Below are 24,443 nucleotides of genomic sequence, written 5' to 3' on the forward strand. Positions count from 1 at the left end.
CATCACCAATCAACATGAAGTGAAGCAAAGAGAGATGGTGAAATGGCTGTGAGCTGAGGTGCAGAGCCTGGAGTGCAACTGGCATGAGGAGCATTTAATGCAGGCCTGAGGGCAGATGCTTACCACATCGTAATGTGGAGGTATATTATCTTAGCAGTTTATACCCTTGTAATACAGTGAATAGTCTGGCTGGGATATGGCTGAGTTGTATTTAATCAACCCAGCAAAATGAGTGGGAAGCAAGTAGCATTGGGGCTTAGAGGACAACTTTGTGCTTGGGTTGGTGCTGCCCTTGGGTTTTCATCTGCAGTCCTGAGTTAGAGTACAAATGGCCAAAGAGTTGCAGTTTTGGCTTGGAAACACCTCAGAGAGCTTGCCCCTGAAATAAGCTACTCTAATTTTCATTAAATTAATTTTAAATTCACTGAAGATAAGGGTGAAAAGCAAATATGCTCCTTTCTGTACAGAGGATTTAGAAGCTGCTGAGGAAATGCCTGGTGGTAGTATGACAACCCAGCCTAAATTCACTAAAGCTGTTATTTGAAATTAGTCTAAGACACAGGTTTAAGGTTCTGGAGACTTCCAAATTAGAAGTCTGTTTTGGGATGGCAATAAGCATAAAAAATAAGAAAAACAGTGATGATCTGGAGGTGAAGCTGTTCACTGCCACCTTTTTCTTTTTTTTTTTTTTCTGGCTCTGAGTCCTGTCACCAGAGTGGTTGAGTTCACTAAAGCAAGAGAAAACCATCTGCTTTTAGTTAGCAGGCTGAATTATCTCTGTGAGGGATTTGAGGAGCTCTGCTGTCCTCATATGAAGAGTGCTGGGGATGGGGAAAGAGTGGGAGGGGGTCATAGACAATTATTGAATTTGCAGTACATCATTGAATCATCCACTCTGATTTTAGTGTGCCATGATGTTATCATCCTGTTCCCTCTCCCATGGTCTGTTGAGCCAGCTTTGAATGTGATGCTGTTGAAGTGACTTTGGCCTTGAATTCCAAATGTCACTACAAGAGGGAGGCTGGCAGAGAGATACTGTGGACAGAGCTTCCTTTAGTGGGGGCACTTCTTTGGGTTGATCTTGTTCTTGAAACAGGGAAGGCTGTATGAGTCTGGCAGTCAGGGCCATGTCAGTGATTTCAGCCTCTCTGGCTCCCCATAACTATTCCCCAGGAAGGTGGCCTCTCGATGTGCAATGGCAGCTCCCCATCAGCCATTCAGTGCTCTAACAGCTGAGCATTTGCGTGCTTAAACTTTATTTGGTCTTGGAGGGATGAAATCACTCACTATTTTCGCAATTTAGCTGCTTTTGAGCTGTGGGAGCTGTCTGTGCATGGGGGAGAAGCTTCTTGGTAACCTGTTGTTCGGTGAAGTTGTGCTGGCTACAGGGAAGTTCCACCTTGGGCTGCTTTGTCCACCCCGCTCTCCCTGGAGCAGGAAGCAAAGACTTCAGATGGGAAAGAGTGAACAGCATGGTGATCACCAAATGGTTTAGTGAAACAACCCAGAGTTCAGCACTACATGTAAAAATGAACATCTTCCAGTAGTTGTTGTGCCCACCCCTGCCTGGCCTGGATGGCTCGGGTAGTGAGCTGAGCTCGAAAGGTGTTGATTTTGACCTGTAGTGGAGTCTCTTTGGGGAAGAGCACAGTTTCCTATTTTAGAGTGTCTCCTGATACAACGTACATCTTGTACTCTGGATGTGAAATAAAATAGCCACTGCAGCTGGCCCAGACAGCTCTATTACCCTGGTCTTGCCAGGGCACGTGGCACCAACTCCAAAGTAGAGTTGGGCCTCCAGGAACGGCACGTGGTGAGCCCTTGGCACAAGCAGAGGAGGGCATGCAGTTAATTCCTATTGCATTGCTCAAGCCTCTGCTGTTCACAACAGCAGCCATTTCTTCAAGCAAGAGCATGTGGGTGGTCAGAGAACAGACAAATTTGTCATAGAACTGCCAGCAGTGCAGCTTTCTTGTCTTTTGAATTCCAGCTGGGCCTGGTGTAAAGCAGTTTCATGGACTGCAGAGATTTGAGGGACTTTACATGAATTAACAGTATTCTCCAGAAATTACCATTTTGGGTTTGTTTCTTATGGTAGGACCTTGTACTGCTTTGCGTATAGGTGTACAGCTGTAAACCCTCCTGAATGGTGCGGCTGTTTGCCTGGGAAAGGCATTAAGAGCTTTAACGGTGAGGTGTGTCTGTGCTGTAGAGCTTGGACTGCTCTGTTGGTCCTCTGGGAAGTGCAGCCTGTCATTAGGACAGGCGGTCTGTGGGCCCATGAACAGAAAGCAGTATCTGTGTGGCTGACTCTGAAAACTGGGTGCTGCTGAAGGCGGCATTCAGCCAGCCCCTTCTTGGGTGCAGCTCTGTCATAGCAGAGCTCTCTGTGCTGCTCAAGAGGCAGGACAGTGTTGGCTTCATCTTTCAACTTTACACCGGCTAAGCTGTGAGAGAAGATGAGAAAAGGAATGAATAGCTGGGAGGTGCAATCCTCATTTTTACTGTGCTTCGGCAAGAATTGATCCATGATGTTTTTATTTTTTAGATTAAAACCTGTTGCTGACTAAACCTGTTTTGCAGTTTGCTAGCTATTGGGCCCAGCCTCTTGTCTCTTGCATGTCTCCTGCCAAGGTCCTGCTGGCCTCAACCTTGGCTAGAGCTCTGTGCTCAGTAGTGCTGAAGATTAACAAGGGAGAAGGCCTAAGCTGTGGCAGCTCCTGGGAAGGGAAATGCTGTTGCAGGGCGCTGCTCTCCTGGAATCTTGGCTGCCCTTTGATATCATCCTGTACTCCTCCCAGGAAGGAGGAGCCTTGACTCCTCTACCTCTCACCTGGTGGCTGCCTCAGGAGGTGCTTTGGTTGTGTAGCATGTTTCCAGCTGGAAAAACATCTAGTTTTGTGCATCTAGAAACTGTGAACATGCAGTTACCTGTGAAAACTCAGTACATATGTGCTGAATAGTTATGATAATGCTAAGCCTGGGGTTATAATGGGATCCTTATGACTGGCAGCATAAAAATAAAATTAATGAGACCTGTCTGACTGGCCACAGAGCTGGTGTTTATTCCCAAGTCTGCTAAAAAGGGGCTGTCTGCTGTCTTGTAAGAGCCCTAAGATTGTTCCTTGGCTAAAGAGGAGCTGATGGGAACAGAGGTGGCATGGAAATCATTTAGTGATGACATTACCAGCTCAGAAAGATTGGATAGCTCCAACAAGAATAGATCAGACTTTTTTTGTTTGGCCTTTTAAAGAAAGATGCAAAAAAAAGGGAAATGTGCAGAGGAAAGAAGGATAGTGGTATGAGAAGGAGGTTTACCAAAAAGGGGAAGCTGTATCCAAGCAGGAAGACCAAAACCCTATCTATTTCAGCAGATTACATGTAAAATTAAAATAAGGCAGGCCAGATTAAGACTTTTGAAGAGTGAATTTGCCAAATATGATTAACTTTCAAATGCATCAGAAGCCTTTCAGAAACTGGCAGGAGAAGAGATCAAAGTGTGAGAGGCACAGAACATAAAGCTATCACAAAAAAATCTAAACCATTTTTTGGCCATCTTGACTCGTGTGGAGGAGCTTTGCAAACTACAAGCTTGCTACAGAAGAGCTGTCTGAGACGTTGTCTTGTATCGAACATCAGTAGAAATAGCTTTAGAGCAAATAGAGGAACTGATAAGAAACTAAGGAACAGATAGCATGTACTCAAGAGTGCCAAAGGATCTTAAATCTGAAATTGCTGAGATAGTTTCGTGTGTATCCTGCTGCTAAAGTGCCCTTGGTATCACATTAATTGGTGGTGGCAAATGCAATGGCATTTTTAAAAGTGGAGAGTCTTGAGGAAATTGGGGAAGTGGCTCAGTATTTGTTCGGGTGTGCTGCTAGGGAAGGGCTGTGGAGAGTATTCAGGGTTCCATGGACTGTTGGGTCTGACCCCTGCGCCTAAGTCTCTGCAATGAAGAACAAGTTTGCTGAAGGCATGGCCAAGCTTGGAGCAGTGTTAGCAGGGCTGTTGTAAAGGCAAGCCCTGCCTCTGCCCCACAGATCTGCTGGAGGTCGATGAGCATGCTGGGAGCAGGACCACTAGGCTTCATGAATCTCTGTTTTCAGACAGTCTTTGGCAAATTTCTCTGCCAAAGACTTTTAGGAGAGAGTCACCGTGGGCATGGAGGAAGGGTCTTGTTAAGGACTGAGAGCTGGTGAAAGCACAGACTGCAAAGGGTAGGGCTTGCTGGTCATTTTTCAGCCTGGGAAAGAGGCAGCAGCAAGGCCGGAGAAACTGGTGCTGGGAGTGTTTTGCATCTTATGGGTAACCTCAGGTACAGAGGGGTGCAGTGACATTCCCAGGTTTGCAGAGTGGATTGAATAGCTCACTGAAGGTGAGGAAATCTGTAAGGACCTCACAGAACCAAGCAAGTGGACCAATATGTGACAGATAAGTGTCAGTGTAGGAAAATGTGGTGAACTGGGAAAAATTACCTGTCCTGGGCCTGTTTGATACTCAGTCTGGACCTAGTGGTTATAGCTTGAGAAGAAGCTTGGAGTCATTGACAGTTCTCTGAAATCATCAGTTCTGTCTGTGATATTAGCCAAAGAAACCAATCAGTTTTGGACACCATCAGCAAGGGAGTTAATAACAAAGCAGAGGACATAATTTTGACCCTCTCCAACACTTTGTTCATGTCTTGGAGGCTGCATGCTGTTCTGATTTCTGCATTGTGAGAAGGACACTGGTGTTAGAGAGACTTCAGTGAAGATGATTAAAACTACTAAGGGACACAGCAGCTGCCTTATGAGGAGAGAGCACAAAAAATTTGTGACTCCTTGGTTTAGAAAAGTCTTGCAGAGCCTATGATCAAGGTATGCAAAGTCATGGAGGTAATAGAATCATAGAATGGTTTGGATTGGAAAGGACATTAAAGATCATCTAGTTTCAACCCCCTGTCATGGGCAGGGAGACCTTTCACTAGGCCAGGTTGCTCAGAGTTCCATCCAGTCTGGCTCTGAACGCTTCCAAGGAAGGGGCAGCCACAACTACTCTGGTCAAACCCATTCCAGTGCCTCACCACTCTCAGAGCAAAGAATTTCCTCCTAATATCCAATTGAAACCTAGTCTCAGTTTGAATCGATTCCTCTTTGTCCTGTCACTACATGCTCTTGTAAAAAGTCCCTCTCCATTTTTCTTGTAAGCCCCCTTTAGGAGCTGGAAGGCTGCAGTTATGTCACCCCTAAGCCTCCTCTTTTCCAGGCTGAACAAACCCGATTCTCTCAGCCTTTCCTCATAAGAGAGGTGCTCCATCCCCCTGATCAACTTGGTGGCCTCCTCTGGACTGGCTCCAACAGGTCCATGTCTGTCTGGTGCTGAGGACTCCAGAGCTGGATGCAGCACTGCAGGTGGGGCCTCACCTGAGGGGAGTAGAGGGGCAGAATCCCCTCCCTTGACCTGCTGTCCACACTTCTTTTGATGCAGCCAGGACATGGTTGGTTTCTGGGTGCCAGCGCACACGGCCGGGTGTGTGCAGCCTCTCATCCACCAGCACCCCCAAAATCCTTTTCAGCAGGGCTGCTCTCGATCTGTTCCTGCGCCAGTGGGGATCGATACTGGGACTGATACCCAACCCAGGTGCCACACCAGCATCTGGCCTTGTTAAACCTCCTGAGGTTGCCGTGGGCCACTTCTCAAGCTTGTCCAGGTCCCTGTGGATGGCCCTGTCCTTCAGGTGTGTCATCTGCAAACCTGCTGAGGGTACACTTGTTCTCGTCATGTATTAATGAAGATATTAAATAACACTGGTCCCAATATGGACCCCAGAGGGACCCCACTTGTCACTGATGTCCATTGGGACTCTGAGCCATCGAGCACTACCCTCTGGATGTGACTGTCCAACCACTTTCTTATCCATCTATCGTGGTTTGGCACTGGCCCAACACCAGGCACCCACAAGAGCTGCTCGCTCACCCTTCTCTGCCGCAGCTGGGCAGAGGAGGGAAAAGGAAAAAAAAAATTACCCAAGGCTTCATGAGCAAGATAAGGACCAGGAGAATAAAACACTTCAAGGGTGAAACAGGTTCAACTTAAGTTGCGAAGTGAATTTATTACTAACAGAGTCAGAGGAGGATAATGAGAAGTAAAATAAGCCCTCAGAACACCTTCCACCCCCCAGCCCCTCCCTCCTTCCCACTAACAGTGCAGGGAGACAGGGCATGGGGGTTCTGTCAGTCCATCACTGAGATTTCCTTCTGCTGGTCCAGGAGAGGAGTCCTTCCCCTGTGCGGCCGGGGGCTCCCTCCCACGGGAGACAGTTCTCCGTGACCTTCCCTGGCGTGGGTCCACTCTCACGAGCAGCAGTCCTCCCAAAACTGCTGCACTGTCAGTCCCTCCCATGGGCACACAGTCCTCCCAAAACTGCTGCACTGTGGGTCTCTCTTTCCACGGGCTGCAGTCCTCCAAGGCCAGGCTGCTCCAGCCTGGAAGCAGGGCCCTCTCTCTCCACCGGGACTCCCACTGGATCACAGCCTCCTCCAGGCATCCACCCGTTCTGGCACGGGCACCTCCCCCAGGGGCTGCGGGTGGATCTCTGCACCCCCCGTGGATCCCCAGGGGCTGCAGGGGCACGGCTGCTTCACCGTGGTCTTCACCATGGCCTGCAGAGGAATCTCGGCCGCGGTGCCTGGAGCACCTCCTCCCCCTCCTTCTTCCCTGCCCTTGGTGTCTCCCTGTTGTTTCTCTCACATGTGCTCACTTCCTCCTCTTCTCTAGCTGCAATTAAAACTGTGCATGCCCCACTTTGTTTTGATTTCTTCTGAAATCTGTTATCACAGAGGTGTTACATCATCCCTAATTGGCCCAGCCTTGGCCAGCAGCATGTCCATCTTCAGAGCCACCAGCCATTGGCTCTGCTGGACATGGTGGGAAGCTTCCAGCAGCTTCCTTACAGGAGCCATCTTTGTGGCCCCCCTGCTACCTAATGCCAGCCTGTGCCAAACCAATACACCATCTAACAGTCCACTCATCCAATCCATCTCTCTCTGATTTAGAGAGAAGGATGTTGTGGGGGTCTGTTTCAAAGGCTTTACAGAAGTCCAGATAAAGGACATCTGTGTCCCCCCCCTTGTGTACGGAGCTGTGCCATTGTACAAGGCCACTGGCTTGGTCAGGGAGGACTTGCCCTTGATGAAGCCATGCTGGCTGTCCTGAATCACCTCCATGTCCTTAGCAGAGCTTCCAGGAGGGTCTGTCCCATGGTCTTCCCAGGCACAGGGGTGAGGCTGACAGGCCGGTAGTTCCCAGGGTCCTCCTTTCTACGCTTTTAAAAGATGGGGACAGTGTTTCCCCTTTTTAGATTAAGTTGAATTTTTTCTACCACATCTTGTGTGGCCCTAGAATTTTGGGCACTTGGTGAAACCTAAAGGAGATTGGTTTATAGCAGATAGGAGGAAGGCCATTTATTTTACACAATCTGTGATTAACTTCTGATTTCGGTGTTCTTGGGGGTTGTGGATGCAAAAGGCATCATCATGTTAAAAAACGTTTGGGTAAATTTATGGACAGCCAGTCTGAGATAGTTACTAGGAAGAACAGCCAGCCATGTGCCTTTAGCATCTGTAATACGTGTGTGGATTCTTGAGGAATGAGGGACAAGATGGAGAAAGGGCATGACCAGGCTTACGTGTTTTGCTTAACAAACCTCCTTGAGTGTCTCTCCTGTAGGCAGAATGGAGGGGGCACTTGGTTTTTCCAAAGGTGCATGTCTTATGCTTTTCAAAGTTTCCAGAAATCAGCATTAAGTGGGAACATAAATAGGTGTGATGTGTTGGGGAAGAGCCAATATGGCTTTTGTGGACCAAAACTGAGCTATGTGACTCCACTGGTACTTGGAAGGTGTTTCTGAGTACATGGCAGGGGTGATCAAGTGGAGTGGTCTAGTGGACCTCACTGAAAGGTTTTGGCACAGGGTATCAAGGAAAAGTCCATCATGGGATGCATGGGTGAATAAATGATTATTAGGCTGCAAAGATGAGGAGTAGATGGTCAGACTTTACAGAGGAGGGAAGTCCTCGGGGAGCTGGGGTGGGATCTCTGCTGCTCACAGTGTTTGTACCTGATCTAGAAATGGGGATGAAAGTGGTGGCTGGGGAAGAGCAAATGAGGGAAGAAATCCTGAGCACTGAAATTCAGGAATGAATTGAGGGTAACAGGTGGTCCTGGAAAGTGTCAGCACCCTGTGCTTGGTGCTCAGCAGTGCTGCAGGAAGGGAAGTGGAGGCTGGAAACAGCAAAGAGGGAAGCAAAGGACAGAACAGTTCCCAACATCATTGTGGTCTGCTGCCAGGTTGGATATTGAATGTCGGGTCACCCCATCTTTGAAGAGGCCTTGCTTTAAGTGCCTCTACAATTTTTTGCTCTTTTTTTTTTTATCAGTGGCAAATACTATGTACTGGGTACATAGTATTTGGCAGATGAAGACTGTCTAGGTGGATATTGAATAAAAAGCAAAGTTGAATGTGGTCCAGGTTTCTGCCCCAATCCATCAGCCATGCCACTGCAGAAGGACAGAGAGTGGTGCCTGCTTTGATGTCTTCCTGGATTTGTCTCTTTTTTGCTATCTTCCTTGCCACTGCTGAAAGTGAAAAGCTCAGTTTTGGATTGAACACAAGCTAATAAATGTGTGCGGTTTTGGTGGGAGAAAACAAAAGGAACTTGTTTTGGGCACCAAATCAAAAAGTGTATTGTTCTCGCCCCACTGTTCACTGTTACCATGTATAGCAATTACTGCCATGGCAACACATATTTTCATGAACCAGCCAAGATCTTCCAGAGCTGCAACATAACTTCTGATACTTGCTCATTGTGATGCTATTAATAACTGTGTTTCCCCCCATCATAGCCAGGAAGCTCCTTCTTCCTCATGTACCAAGTGCAAGGAATAAGCTCATTTTAAATCAATGTGGGGAGAAGTGACACTGCGGATTTCCTGGATTTTTTTTGTTCTGGAGATCCTGTCTAGTGCTGCCAGCTCTGCAGCCACCTCCTGAGCTGAGATGTCTCTTTTGTGCCATTTATAAGTCTCAATTTTCTTTTTAATTCCTTTTCTCTTTTTTTTGCCCCTTTCTCCCCCTTCTTTTAAACCAGGGCAAACAGATGACACATATTTACTCCTCCAGCTATGCAAAGTAGCTTAAGTGTTTGCTTCAGTCTGACTTGGTCAAGGGGAGAACCTGGCGCAAATTAAACGTGATCTGGGCCAGGCTCTGGTCTGCATGATTTCTTTACTTACCTCCTGGTTATTTAAACAAGATAAACCCTGGGTATTTAAAATTGCAGTTCAACTGTTCTTGGCACTAGTTGAATTTAGCTGAGTTTAAAACCCCCCAAGTGCATATCCACTTTTCCCAGCTGCATTAGCTCCTTTGAGTTGGAACTGTGTCAAACTGTGTGGAACTGTGTCAAAAATACCATCACCAGGTCTTTTGACACCTTTTAAAGAGCTGTGGTAAAGGTGAAACCTGGGCTTTTGCTTAAGGTGGTGTTTCCACTTGAGCCTGAGCATCTGTGAAAGGCTGCAATGGGTGCCTGTGAACTGGGGTCACGAGTCTGTCCCCAGCTCTGGTTCTGGGTGTACACAAGTCACAGCTGCAGTTGTCCAGTTTCATCCTTCCAGAGGAAGGAGTTATTTTGCCAGGCCAGTCTCCTCTCATTCAGGGAGGAGCTGTAATACAGCTAATAGTTAATACAGCTATTAACTGTAAAACCTTCCCTCCCCTTCCTCACCAACTTGAAAGTTTTTTTGGCAGTCTTGAAACTTGCAGCTTCAGATGTCACTGTCTTTGATATTGTGCTTTCCCTGATCTCCCTGACTTACTGGATTGATAACCTACTGTCCTTAATGGAGAGAAAGTGAAAACAGGGAATTCTTTATCCTACCAACCTCCTTGGAGAGGCTGAAGAAATGAGCATATGCCCTGCAAAAGGCTGGTCCAAAGCAAGGAGTTAATTGTGATGTCCACAGTGAGTGACTACATCCTTCTTTTATCGTTGCTCTCCTCATTTCCTGGGATGGTCTGTAGTACCTCCAGAGGTGCTGCCAAGGGCTGAGTCTTCCTGGGAGGGCAACATATGCCATGAGGGACTACCTCCTTCTGCAGCCCAACTGTTTTTTCCTGAGCATCTCCAAGAAACAACTGAGACCCTTTTTGAGAGCCTTCAGTGACACAGCTATTCACCACAAACTGCCTTCTTGTGGACGCTCAGGAATCATAGAATATGCTGAGTTGGATGGGACCTATCAGGATCTCTGAGTCTACCTTCTGGGTCTGCACAAGACACCCCAGTTATCCCACCCTGTGCCTAAGAGTGTTGTCCAAATGCTTCTTGAGCTGACAGGCTTGGTGCTGTGACTGGTACCCTGGGGAGCCTGTTCCAGTGCTCAGCGACCCTTTGGGTGAAAAACTTTTTCTTGGTGTCCAACCTAAACCTCCTCCAACTCAGCTTCATGCTGTTTCCTCAAGTCCTGTCACTGGTCACAAGAGAGAAGAGATTGGTACCCGTCCCTCCGCTTCCTCTCGTGAGTGTGTTGAAGACTGCAATGAGGTCTACCCTGGTTAATCCCACCTTTGTTTCGGTGGCATGGTGAGAGCAAAGGCAAATTTGGGGCTTTAACTAATTGCACTTTGTTTTGTGAAGTCTAACATCTGCAAGATTGAAGAGATGTTCAGTTTTAAAAAAGCTATGACTGCATTTTGAGGCAAGGTCAAGCACCTCTGTCTTTGTTTCTAATTAAATCAAGCCAGAGCTTGTTAATGACAAAGCACTGGAACTATACATAACTAGTACTTTTGTTTACTTGGAGTTTGAGGTGTTACTGTAGTCACTGCTGGTCCTGCAGATGCAAGTATGTAGCAGACAAAGCAGAAGTTGAAATACAGCTCCCGGGATGTGACGCCTACTCACACTGTAATGTTGTAGAGACGATCAGGAAAAGAATGTCAGTTTGGGGCAACAATTAAGCATGCCTTTCCTTTTGGAGGAAGCTTTTTTTCATGGTTTATTACATCAGAATAAAAACCAATATAAAGTAGTCAAACATGGGCTGTGGTTTTCATTCCAGATTAGCTGAGAATTTGCTCAGGGATAGGTGAGCTTTCCAGGGCTGGAGCTGTGCATAGGGCAGGGACCCATGTGCTTCCCTGTGGGCAGGCATGCAGGAGGGACCAATGCTGTGGGTCCAGTGCATTGGCTTTGCAATATCCTGACTCTGTTGTGTCTAATGTGCTTGTTGTTCAGCAATTCCTGTGGGCAAAACAAATTGAAGGACCTCTTTTCCATGAGATACTATTTTTTCTTACTTATTGTTTTATAAAGAGTTTATGAACTTTGTGCCTGAGGTTTTCAGCTATTTACTTACCGCCTCTCTTTCTTTGCCAGAGGAAATTGGTGTGCTTTGGGCTGGAGAAAATGATGACACTGAAGTGGCTCCTCTGCACAGAGTCCTGTTGGGATGAGCTTCCTGATGGCAGCTTGCAGCACAGGAGAGAGTTGTTTGTTTGCAGACGGTTATTCCTTTGACTCGCTGCCAGCTTGCTCCTATTCCTTGCCTTTGACTTGCAACCAAATTCCTCTGCCAGCTTGGCATTGTAGTGGTTAACTTGAGTCACACATAGCAAGCTTGGACAGCTAATACTTTCAAGAGCTTCACTGCATTTGTTCCTTCATGGTTTTTTCAACAGAGTTGGCAGAGACAGCTGCAGCTGGAGAGATTTGCTGAAGAACGAATCAGCCGAAAAAAGTTGTGATGAAACACTGTTATATTTGTTTTGTGCTTTTAGCCCACAGTGTTTTGTGGACTCTGCTATCTGAGAAATAACCTGGTCTTTTGCTGTCCGTGGCTGTGTTGTGCATGAGTTTTCAAGGGACCCTGTTTTTCAGTTCATAAATGACTGGCAGCCCTTTAAATGAACAGAGACAGAGGGCCATTATTTTGCTAATGTCACACTTCCAGGAAGGTAGCTGCCTCAAATATGTAGCTTTGTTGAGTGGTGCTTGAAAGCATTACGCTCTGTGATCTGGCTGCTTGCAGGGCGTCCTCAGCTGGCACCTGGGGTGACACTGTCCGGTTGTGCATGGCCTGGCTGTGCAGGTTCTCCACCCTGTAATTACAGTCTCAGTCTGCTCCTGTTCGTGACCACTGTGGGCTCATGTGCTGCCTTTAGGAAAGCTAAAGTTGTCATGTTTTTTTGATGGTTTGGTGGAGTTATTTTAGATCAGAGGTGGGTCTCCTGAGAGGTCCTTCGAGTCCCCAACCCTGCATGCTCTCACTATGGTGGCCATTCAGTCCTGAGGTCCTGGCTCGATGGGTTTCCCTTTGCTGGTTCTGGAAGTTTCTTTTCTGTTCCTGTCTTCCCTGTCTTCACCCTCTGACACTGTTCAGAAATCTCTGTAAATGTTTTCTTGTCATTGCTCAGTGTTCTCTTCTGCAGCAAACAAATATCTCTGTGCATGATGCAAATGAGCCTTGGGACTTGGCTATTTACTTTGTTCTGTTCTGGCTGCTGTGGGCTCTCTCTTCCCTTCAGTGATGATGGTACAGGAATGATTGTTCTTTTGCCCTCCTGTATGGGGAAGCTCTGCTGCACTGCAGTGTATTTACGTCTGTGCGATGCCTGGCATCATGTCACTGAGCCCAGGACGGTCCGTGTACAGAAATGAAGACGATCACTCACTGCAGAGTCCCGTTCCTCCCACAGTGTGCAGGTTGTGGGTTGCTCCCAGGGTACTGGAGCAATTGTTGGGTTTATGTGGTGGTGCACCTTTCCTAGAACAGCTTCGGATTGTGGAGCCTCCTGTTCCCAGACTGCTTTCCTTGGCATCAACTGTCGGAGGCAGCAGCTGCTGGGCCCCTGGCTGCAAGGGCTTCATGGCAATGCTGGGGGGAATCCCTGAAATCGGTAGTGGTGACATAGGAGGCAGGGAAGAATAAATCTCAGTCCTGAAGCAGCTGGGCAGCAAGCTAGATAAATCAAGACTTTTGTCAGTAATTATAGAATGACAGGGCAGTGGGTGCTGCCGTGTCCTTGAAATAGCAGGGATATCACTGGTGTGACATTACTTGCTTTGGCCCAGGGAGATCATTTGATGTATGCCTCTTCTCCAGGGCTCTGGGTTCTTGCCCTATGTCATTTTGGCAGGTATAACTCCTTCAGCTTAACAGCACAATGCTCTTCACCCAGGGTGCAGCATTGTCAGCGCTGGGAAATGTCACCCTGCTTAGGTCCAGTTTGCTTCTGTTCAGCAGCTGCCAAGAGGTGTGGGTGTCTTATAGGTCTGTCCAGCTTTCTGGTCACTGACCAGGGTTTGAATCAGCAGGTAGTGCTAACAGGTGCTGGGGCCCATTGAGAAGGTGAGAGACTCATGCATGGGTTCCATCTCCATCCTTTCCTTTTGTTTGTATGCATCCCCCTTATAAAAACATGAGCAGCCCAGGCCTGATTTTAGAGTTTCATTCATGCTGGGAGGCTCTTAGCTGCTTTGAGTGCCATTGTGGGCAGATCCTGTATGACTTGGTGCCTGCACACACACTCAGAAGTGGATGAAGCTCAGGTCTGCTCCAACTGGCATCATTTGTCTTAGCTTGGTGTGTTCCAAGAAGACATGGAGAAAGTAGATCTATAACTTGGGTTACCTGCCTGCAGAGATTTACACTCCTGGAAGGATGTGGCTGGTGCATCTGGCAATGACCTTGAATGAGTCCTGCTGCCCCCTTGGGTGGGACCCTGTACAGGTGGGATGACTGTGGTGATGACCATTGAGCCATGCTTGCAGTGTGCCTGCACAAATCCTCCCTGAAGCTAGGAGCATCACCATGGGGGTGATGGGAGGGCATCAGGCTGCTTCCCTGGGGCTGAGCCCAACATGCTGCTGTGGGAGAGCACCAGGGGTGGAATGTAGGCAGCCACAGCCACAGCCATCATTTGTTGCTGAACTGGCAGGTTGTCCTGGAATGCCTTCACCTAAGCAACTGTGAAATATTTCCTCTCTAGGATATTGATAAAATTGAAGTTTTCCCATGTAAATCCTATATACTGGGGACAAAGTCTAGTTATGAGCATGTTGAGCAGTCACCCATCAGGTGCAGTGGTGGTAGTATCAGTCCCAGTCCTGGTCCCATTCCAGTGACTGACCTGACCACATGTCCTGGGATTGATGCAGCCTGAGGCTGTGCATGTAGGAGGCCAGCACCGAGCTGTGCCAGGCCTCAGCTCCCTGCCAGGGCAGCTCGTGTCCCCTGGGCAGGGACTGTCCGGCTGGCACCGAGCTTCCCCCCACAGCTGCCTGCCCTCCAGCAGCTGGGGTTTGGATGCAGCTGTGGATGCATGCAGCACATTTTGGAAGGAGAGGGGATGAAAACTGCCAGGTTTTTTTTTTCTTCTGCAACTTGTTCTTAAATGCTCAGCCCATAAAAGGAAAAATAACTCTGCTGAAGCGTTCATTGAGCTTAGGAGGTGCCACTGTGTCTGGGGCAAACCAGAGCTTTGGGGCGACTGTTTAAGTACTGGGGTTTTGAGCTTGTGCTCTGACCTGCAAAATGAAAACCCCAGCCATGGTGGCAGGAGAGACCCAGGGTATGCCATGACAGCAGCTTGGGGGCTGGACAGGGTGTCAAGGCAGGTCCCGTAGCCTGAGGAAGCTGGCTCACTTCTCTGCTCTGGCCTGGGACTCAAGCTCCACAAATGATTTTGTTCCTCAGCAAAACTCCTGGGCTGGCTGGGACGGATAGGCAGGAGAGGTCACCCACCAGATCTGTGTCCCTGGCCAGCCTGTGGATCATTGCAAAGAGTGGAGGGAAGCACCTGTAAACTTCTTGATGTGGAATGCTTTTTGACATCTCTTTTGCCTTCTGCTGAGGCTACAGTGTCCTCAGCTGGTCTCTATAGCCATAACACAGTTCAAGGTGCTCGCCCTCAATGACAATTTGGGGACAGAGAGAAGTGAGAGGCCCTTGGCCTCTGAGGGAGCAGCAGGTAGCCCTCTGTGTCTCCGACAGAGGAGCTGCAGCAGGAGCCTGTACTTACTGTAGCTCTTTGGTGAAGAGCTGTGCCCAGTCTGCATCACCAAGATTTTTTTAATGGGAGTGGATTTTACTGCTCCTCCTGCCCTCAGGTGCAATTTCCTTTAGGGTTGGTTTGAGCAGTCCCCTGGTGCCTGTCTCCAGTACATGAACTCCTCCTACTCAGAGTACCCATCCAGCAGGTGCTTTGTGTTTTGTCTCAAAGCTGTGAAAGCAGGGGTGTTTTCTGTCCCTTGCTCTTCCCTCTGTTGCAGAATCCCCCATCCTGTGAAGGGGGGATGAAGGATGGGGGGGGGATGAGCAGCAGTTCAAGCCCTTCTGTCTTCCCCTCCCCTTGAGGTGCTCTCTGTATGGCTCCATGGAGTGATTTCAGGACCTGAATCAGTCCAAACTTGGTAGGCAGCACTTAGTGCAGAGTGGATGGTGGAGAAACATGAAGGTTGCTGTGGGAGTGTATGTGCTGCCCTCCCTTCTCCTTGCTGACATGCAGGGCTCTAGGATGCCTGTGCATCCATCCCACCCAAGATTCAAGTACTGGTCTTGGGCTATGGGGCCTTATGCGTTTGAGACTGTTCTGGACTTTATTTTAAGCTGATTATCATTGTGGCATGTCTTGTCATGGTGTCTGTCCTACCTTATGCCCCTCCGTTTGTAGAGATCTCAGGACATCCCACCTGTGTCCTGAAAGTCCTTGTTTCTTACTTCTTTCTCTCTGAGACAGGATCTTGGAGGAATTTGTTAGTTTTGGTGTTGCCCCAACCCGCTCCCGTGGAATGAGCTACCCCTTTGTTGTCTGTTCTGCTCTGGATTTGGGGTGAATAGAGAGGCTAACAGCAGCAAGATGGAGCCAGCAATGCTGGCACCTGGGCTGAGGGAAAGTTTGGGAAAGCCAGGAAAGAGACAAGAGCTGACAGAGTCCAAGCAACCAGAAAGCCACCAAGTTTCCTATCTGACAGCTTCGTCTTTGAAAATACTACCTAGCAGAAGGCTTGGGGCTTTGGTTGTGTTTGTTTCATTGTTTTTTGGGTTTTTTTTAATTAAAAACACCAAAGTAATGAGATACTTTTTGTGATAAGACCTTTTCCAGGCTCTCTTGTACCCCTAACCCACTCAAACTATGGTGTTATTCTCTCTTCTCTGTGCAATGTGTTGCCAGGCTGGGCTCTGCTTTCAGAGGCCTGTCTCTGTTCCGCTCTTGCTGGAGCTAAGTGTTATGTGCTCAGGCTTTGAGCAATCAGCATTTGTTCTGGATTTTCACAGTGTGGTCTGTCTCTGGCAAAGCAGAGGTTGGTTTGTTTGCATAGTGCTTATTTTCAGGAGCAAGAGAGTTTTATGAACAGGCTGACATTATATTTATTTTAGTTCCTCTATAATTTTTGTTAGAAGGAGACGTGTATTCAAAATAAGTTCATTATATATATATGTGTGTGTGTGTGTGTGTGGATGGATGGATGGATGGATGGATGGATGGATATGTGTATGTGTGTAGGAGGGAGATGTTTGTTTTGGTTACTTTTTTTGTCCTAAGATGTAAATTGCAGCTTTTCTGGGCTCAGCTGAGAGAAGGCAGTGAATAAATCCTGAATTGTCTGACTCAGCTGCTGTAGGATTACCATAAGGAGCCAATGCTAAAGACCTTCTGGAGGCTCTCTACAGCTCCAGGATAGAGATGAGTTCTGCAGCCTTGTCCTGGCTTTGATGTACAAATCTGAGTGAGTCGGAGCCACCTGGAGGTTGCACTTGGTTTCTCAGTGTCTGCACTAAGTGAATTTTTCTGAGGTGGCTTTGCCTGTTGTGCAGAAGGTGAAGGGGCAAGCATGATTGTCTTAAAAAAAAATCTGTGGTGATGTTTGAGTTGTTGAACACAGCCCGGGCTGTTCTTCAATCAGCCAGGAGCCTGGACCCACAGAGGAGCAGCAATGTCAGCAGCAATGATGCCTCTGGGATGGTACCCACTCCCCATTCCTGAACTGGTTTGCCACAGTCTGCTTCTGGGGCCTCCTTTTAGAGGACTCAGGATGGTGACTATGGCTTCATTCTCCGTATGACTGCTTCTACTCCTTTTCCTGGGTCCTTTGTCCTATGCTCTGTTAACAGCAAATGAAAGAGGATTTGAACTCGTCTCTGTAGGGCAGATAATTTCAGATGCCCATCCCCATCACCTCAGTTGTTTGCTGCAGCAAGTAGCCCTGCACACACTTCTCTGCCTTTGGCTGGTGTCACACCGTGGTCGGTCTCTGGGAATTGTACTTCACTCTGTGTGTGTGATGGCCAAACTCCATTTCCCCTCCTCAAGGAGGACCTGTTAACAAAGGCACTTAGTTTTAGCATTGGCACATCCTCAGCTGGATGATCACTGATGATGGCAACAACTGGCATCTTTGTCTTGGAGCTGGCATTGAGTGTGCTGCAGGCCTCCTTTGAGGGCATTAGTCTTGAAAAATCTCACTTGATATGGAGCCATGTTTGGCCAAGAAGGGCTTGGTACTGCCCCAGCTCTCTGCAGGGCTCATCCCAAGGAAGGAAAGTGAGGGAAGGAGGTAGGATCTTGGCTTGGAGCACAGAAGTCCAAAAATTACAGAGCATGGAAATGAAATGGGAGACCAAGTCATAAGAGGTCTCTTTGTAGCCACGCAGAGGGGTTTGCTGGCAGCCTGGTGTGAAGCTCCCTGGGGCAGGTGATTCCCATGGCTATTCTTGGTGCTCTCTTCCCCTTGGTGGGGGTTTGCCTCCTCAAGCTGGTGCTGAGCGGCTTCCACAGGTAATGAGTGGGGCTGGAGTTCACATCAAGCCAATCTTGAGCTGACAGCTCCGGCTAAGGAAACATCTCTACTATTCTTACCTTTGGAGAGCCTTGAAAAGAACTTGTGGTGTCCCGGAACTGTGCTTGGCTGCCTGGGCTATGTCAGTTGGGTGATGGTGGCAGGAAAACCAGCTGTCCTGTGAGGGAGTGGCTGTTTGACTTCTTGGAGTTCCTCAGCTCTTCGTGCAAGTGACTCTTCTCCTGCACCTGGTCCTTTTCCTTTTCTGGTCCTGCTCAATTCTCTGTAGTTATAATATTTTATTCCTTCCTAGACCTACTAAGCATTTACAGTCTTTGTGAGAAGATCTAATCAGGAGATGCTTGCAGATGCCCTTTCAGGGTAAAATACCATTTTAAAAAAAATTACTGCTATCATTTTTTATTCTGAGGCTTTACCAAGCAGGAGTGGCAGCCAGGAGGAACTCAAGCTGGTTTTGAAGGAGCAAAGTTTGTGCATGTCCATCCCCTGTGTCCTTGAGACTGCAGGACAGAGCGCAGCAGCTTAGCTCTTACCTGTACTGTCTATTACAACACTTCATTAAAAAAACAGCTGCCCATCTGTGAGGCAAAGCCTTTGGATGGGACCAAATCTGTTTGCCTACATGAGATGTGATTGTGCACAAAAAGCCTTATGCTTTCTCCTGCTTTTAGCGTGCCTGGTGCACCATCCCATTCACAGCACCCTGCTACTTGGGGACTGACCCCTGCCATGGCCTTGCCGCTCCTCCAAAACATCAGTATGCTTGAGGCGCAAGCCTTCACAGTCGGAGGCTTTGCTTGCTGGAGTGAGCAGCTGGAGCTGTGTCCTGTTTCCCAGCTATGAGATCTGGAATTATTACTGGAAGTATTACTCAGGACACACAGGAAGCTCCTGGAATCTTTGACAATACAGGAGGATGCACATTGGGAATGTGGGTCGTTATTGGAAGCAAGTGGGGATTTTTTTGAAATCCCTTCATCTTGCAGGCTCTGGTGACTGTGTTAGTTTCCTGGAGCCATTCTGATGCCAGCAGGCTGCCTGTCCTGTGCTCGGGCTGTGGAGGGGTTTGGTCTGGGACTGCAAATGGGGCCTGCAGGGAAGTCCTGTTATGGGGACGCTGAGTCCCAGGAACTGAGACAAACTGAAACCACTGCTGTGATCCTGCTGGTGGGAGCAGGCGCTGCAGTGCTAGTGGGAGTGGGCACACACTCTGTGGTTGCTGCATTCCTCAGTGCTTGGAGCTGAAAGGACAGGGAAAAGCATTATTTAAACCATTCCCAGGAAACTTCTTTAACCTTGTGAAGTGGAATATGAATTAATATTTTTTTTAATTCCAATTTACGGCCTTATCTCTCTGCAATCCTGGGCTTATCACGTCTTTCCAGAGTTCCTGATGTTATGTTCGAGGTTTGTGTGGCAGCCTGGGGCTGGCACTGCTCCAGGAATGTGCTCCTTGTTTTTCCTCTTCTTTCTTTGCATGAGTGTGATTGCACCAAACTCTTTAGTATTTCAATGTGTTTTGTGCAGATTTTTTTCCCTGGTTAAATTCCACCTCAGTCATCCTCAGCCCCTCAATTTTAAGGGGAGCAAAGAGGTCACCCACCTAAGTCATCCACTAAGTGTCTTTGCAAGAAAAGATAAATATAAGCTTGTTAAAATGGAAAACAGAAGTTAGCAACACACACTCGGTTATGGCCAAGTGCTGTGAGAAGAATTTGTTATTTTCAATAGCTTGCACTTAACAGAAAATAGCTGACATCTCCTTTCTGCTGACGAGCAGCAGCGTGGATACAGCCATTGGTGTTCCAAAGCTTTGCTAACCCATTTGCTGGCAAAACAGATCAAACACAGTATGCTCTTGAACATTAAGAATGCTGATGGCTAACTGACTCTTGATCACTTAGGGTCTTGCAAGATGTTTTGTATTTTTTCTTCCTTGCCAGACAAATCCTCCAGAGCTGTCTCTGGTCTTCTTCCCAGGCTCATCTCCATGTGTGTTTTTGTGCTGCTTTCCTCTTCCAGCCCTTCCAACCTGCTCTCCTCCTCTTGTCCCCTCCCAAAAGTGGCAGCCCATGTCCCCCACCTTTGGGTGAAGCTCCTCCACATTCCTGCACCAATGGCAGCCTCTCCCCACTCCCCGAAGCTGCCAGTGAGCCACCTGGGTCTAAGTGCCCTTCTCAGTCCTCTCTGCCCTTTTCCTATTGTGTGCCTGTCCTTGTGAAGAGTTTTGGTGGTCTTGGACACTGCTCCCCTTGTGTTCCCTCTGAGCTGTCCCTTGGACCCTCCATGCCAGTTCCTTGTTCTACCTGCACTTTGTAGTTGCTCTCTCCATAGACATGCTCAACTTGCTCTGTTCCCAGCACTGCTGGGCTCTGCTGCTGCTCTTGGTTTTCCCTTTTATACCTTGTTTATGGGTGATTCCTCTGCAGCTGCTGATGCTCTTGATGATCTCAGTGATTTCTTTTTTTGTGCTTGCTTGTGGTTTGACATTGCAGCTGCAAGGGAAGAACAGAGCTGGTTCTGCAGTTCCCAGCCTGAGCCATGGCATGGGGTGCTGGTGTGGCTGTTACGTTGCACCTTAAATCAAATAGACGAACTGATGTTGTTTTGACCCAAAACCAGCAAACAACAAACCAGATGTTTTCCAAACACAGGGTCTTCTAAGTGGGATCCATTTGCAAGCACACTCTTGGCAGTGCCTTGCCATGCTCTGGTGATGGGAAACCAGCAGGAACTTGTGCCATGGGGAAAGGTGGTGTGCTCTGTTCCCAGCTCCTTGTTGGTCAGTACGAACAGTTGTGATGGTGGTACTGTGGGGTGGGTGAGCACATCTGCCTGAAAACTGACCTATGACACAAAAGAAGGCCTCCACCCAGATCAGCTTTCCAAACCAGCCTGTCTGTGGTAGCCTGACTGTCAGCCCTACATGAGAATGCATGGAGGTCAGCGTTGCGTAGTAGATATTGTGGCAGGGGAATTGCACCTTTTCAGAGACAGTTCACGTTTATTTTGTGTTGAATTGACTTTGTACCTATCAATTTTGAATCCTCAGAGCATTGAGGAACAGCCTGCTTTTTATGGGTGCATGCCAGACTGCTCAGAATTGATTGCTGTCAATCAAACCCACATTTTTCCTAGCAGGGAGGTGCAATGTGCAACTAAACCCTCACCTAGACGTGCCTGGTGATAGGAGACATGCTGACCTTCCTCAGAAAGCCAGGGCAGAGCCGAAGACTGGGCTGCCCTGCCAGGAACTGCCTCCTCTCCCATAACCATGCCAGCAGGGCTGGGCACAGGAGCCCGGGCTGCCGTTTCGGGTACTGCAGTGCTGCTACCATCACTCCTGACCCTTCTGAGGACCTGCAGGCTGGCAGCAGAGGGTGTGAGAGGGATGAAGTGGGATCTCCCTTCTCCTGCTTCTGCTGTGGGAATAGCTTCTTCTGTCGTGCCCTCGCTGCAGAGCAGCTGGAGGTTGTCAGAGTGAGCCCCTGGGCAGGAGCAGGTTTCAAGGGGGACCTAGGACCTGTCCTCTTCATATGGCTTTTATTAATAACAAAATTAACTTGGGTTAACTAGGGCCTCCTTCCTGCAGCCTCCACCAACACAGGGTGGAGGCCAGGCCTTGAGGGGTGAGAGCAGGAGCTGAGGGGCACATGTTGTTTTTCAGCATGCTGAGCATGTCACCGGGTTCAGGATTGCTTTAGTGGCAGCATCTCTCCTTTGTGGAGGGAAACCTTGTTGGGGTTTGCACTCCATTCTTCCATTTACCTGGGCTATCCAAAATGGTTTGGGCTACTACACTGAGGAGGCATTGGCTTTGCTGAGCCCCTCAGGCCAGCTCTTTAGGGTTGGTATGTCAGTGATAAGGTCGATGTGCCATGTATGACAGCTATGCAGCCCAACACCTCTGCATCAAAACCACTGTGCTGATCTGCCTGAAAACCAGGCTTACAGCACTGCCTGCCTTGCTCTCACTGACTGGGCTAGCATGGGTGCTGGTAAAGAATTCTGGGGGCTCAAGGGGTTCTTTAGGGCTGCAAAAGGGTTGTGGATCAGCAGCAGGGCCTGTCCGTTGGGTCACCTTACACCCTTGAAAGCTCTGTCCCATCAGCCAAGGAGGAGGGGGAAGAGCCTGCAATGGAGATGGTCTCATCCACCAGTCATTCCTCACATGTACCTTTTCCACAGGTAAGCATGGGCTCTGAGCAGAGTCCATGGGACCCAGAAGTCCCTTCCAGTCCCACAGCATGTGGGGGCTGTGGGCAGGCACTTGCATGGAGCAGGCTGCCTGCATTGTTGGGAGCCAGGCCTTTGGTCTCCCCAGGTGGAACGTGCAGCTGTCAAAAGGAGCAGATCCTGCTCTGCAGATCCTCCCTGGTCTTGAAAGCGATGTCCCCTGCACATCTCCCAGGCACTGGCGCTCCTTCGACTGGGCCAGCCCTTGATGTGAGTCATCCCAGCATCAGCAGAAAGTGCTCGCCAGCCCTGTTCGTTTGTCCTGGGCTGGCGAGTGGGGGGTGACAGGGGCTCTTTTGTCTCAGCCCCATCACAAAGCCTTGCCCTGGCATCTCCTAAGATCATTAGATTGCTGAATATCCCCAAGCAGTGCTTTGATCTGCAAGCAGGCTGCCTAGCCCAGCGGCAGCGCTGTAGGACTCTCAGAGAACCTGTTTGCTTTGGGCCTCTGGCCCAGATTAATGTGGCTCTTGTGTCCCTGCAGCTCGGACTGGGTGGAGATCATCGAGCCCCGCTCCCAGGAGCGGATGTATGTGAACCTGACCACTGGGGAGTGCAGCTGGGAGCCCCCTCCCAACCTGAAGGTGCGCCAGTCAGACCAGAAGCAGTGGTGGGAGCTCTTCGACCAGAACAACAACCGCTTCTACTACTACAATGCCATCACACGGCAGACGGTGTGGCACCGGCCCCAGGGCTGTGACATTGTGCCCTTGGCACAGCTCCAGGCCATGAAGGGCAGCTCCCAGCCTGACTGCTGTGGCTGGCAGCACCGAGGCAGCACTGGCAGCGGTGGCAGAAGCACCCCTGTCCAAATGGCCCTCCTGCAGGAGATGGAGAAGGGCAAGTGGGATGGTGCGGTGGAGAAGAGGAAAGATCCTGCCAGGTAGGGGGAGAGCTTCAGCCTTCTCTGTTTATATCTAATGGGTGACTTCAGCTGCCAGGCAGGCCCTGTCAGGCAGGTTGGGAACTGTGCTTCCCCAGGGGGATGCTATGCTGCCCCAAGACGGTGCAACGCTGGGGCAAAGTACTGCCAGGCCCCCAGTCACTGCCATGTGCCCTCCTCTTCTCGGGGTACAGCTGTCTGCTTTCACCACTGCCTGAAGGTCCCCAGCTTGGACGAGGCCATCTTTGTGCGAGACATCATAAAAATACACATCAGAAGGTAATCATCACTCTGGGTGCTAAACAGAAGGAGAGGGGACAGGCAGGAGTGTTGTGCAGTGATGAGAACTCTCTCAAAAATTTACAGCAGGGTTTGTTGGGATGGCATAGCTCCTGTGCAAGGGGTCAGGCTGCTGTGGGGTGTGGGTGAGCCCATCTGGTCTGGCTCCTTCCTTTCCCACTTGCTTGGCTGCTGATAGGTTCTTGCAACTTCAGCCAGGGCAGGAGGTGGGGCTGCAGGGACAGAGCTCCTGGGCACAGTTATTTGGTTACATCAAGCCTGAAATAAAAGACCAATAACAGGATGCTATTTTGTTTGACTAAGAGATTTTTTTTACACTCAAACTAGTCTGACAGCAATTGGGGATTTTTTAGTGTATTGAAACCATGACTTCAGCTGCACAAAAGCATCCCTTCCCCAGTCTCTGTTGGGTTGGCCCCTCTTGGGTTGGCCTGGGATAGTGTCTGGGGCTGCTCTGCCTCCCTCCTGCCCTGTCTGGGCATCATCCTGCCCTGGAGGATGTGGTACTGGCAGCTGGGGGGGCCATGCAGCAAGCAAAGTTGGGTTATACTGAGAACTGACCTGAGGGCTAGAGCAGTGCTTGGGGGAGCCTGACTCTCCTGCCATCTGTGCTGGGATGCCTTGTCCTGGTTCTGGGCAGTGCAGCAGCAAGTGCTAGCATCTTGGTTTTTGGATCAAGGCTGCCTCTCTGTGTGCCTGGTGCAGGCAAGGATAGAAAAAAAATCCCAAGTTAATGAGAACCACATAGGTTTCCATAGGCACTTCTGGAAAGTATATGCACCCTGAAGTGAGGCTTATCACATGTCTGCTTATCAGTGTCTGCTGCTCCCTACAAGGCACTCCTGTATTCAATGCAGATCTTAATGACTGCGAGACACCAGTGATGCACATGAAGTGCAACAGAAAGAGCCCAACACTTTACTGGTGCTTATGATGCTCCCCGTGCCTCCTGCCCCAGAAGCAGCCCCTCTTAGCTTCATACCCATCCAGAGAATGATCCCTGCCCTGCCAGGAGAAATCCAGTAAGCAATGTCTTAAGCTGTACCTGAGTAGCTCCCAGTTCCCTCAGGTCACCCCTGTGACCACAGTTGAGCCACAGGCTCATGGGATTTGCCATGAGACAGGTGACTTCCCTTCCTTGTCCATCTACAGCTTGGCACTCTGAGGCAGCCAGGATGGGC

The 24,443-nt window shown here is 49.0% G+C and overlaps 1 protein-coding gene across 2 annotated transcripts in view; it reads left to right on the top strand.

The window, feature by feature from the left end:
- LOC104698020 (rho GTPase-activating protein 39-like) overlaps nucleotides 1-24,443 on the top strand; it is a 57,189-nt gene that overhangs the window by 6,698 nt on the left and 26,048 nt on the right. Inside the window, exons 1-2 of one of the 2 annotated variants that reach the window (XM_010413145.2) lie at nucleotides 16,581-22,031; nucleotides 22,564-22,962. In XM_010413145.2, the coding sequence (XP_010411447.1) occupies nucleotides 21,832-22,031; nucleotides 22,564-22,962 (599 nt within the window). In that variant the 5' untranslated portion in view covers nucleotides 16,581-21,831. Of the gene's footprint in view, nucleotides 1-16,580; nucleotides 22,032-22,563; nucleotides 22,963-24,443 lie in introns of those variants that run through there. The other variant, XM_039563326.1, reaches the window with a different exon arrangement.

Source organism: Corvus cornix, chromosome 20, assembly GCF_000738735.6.
Source record: "Corvus cornix cornix isolate S_Up_H32 chromosome 20, ASM73873v5, whole genome shotgun sequence".
Classification (NCBI taxonomy): domain Eukaryota; kingdom Metazoa; phylum Chordata; class Aves; order Passeriformes; family Corvidae; genus Corvus; species Corvus cornix.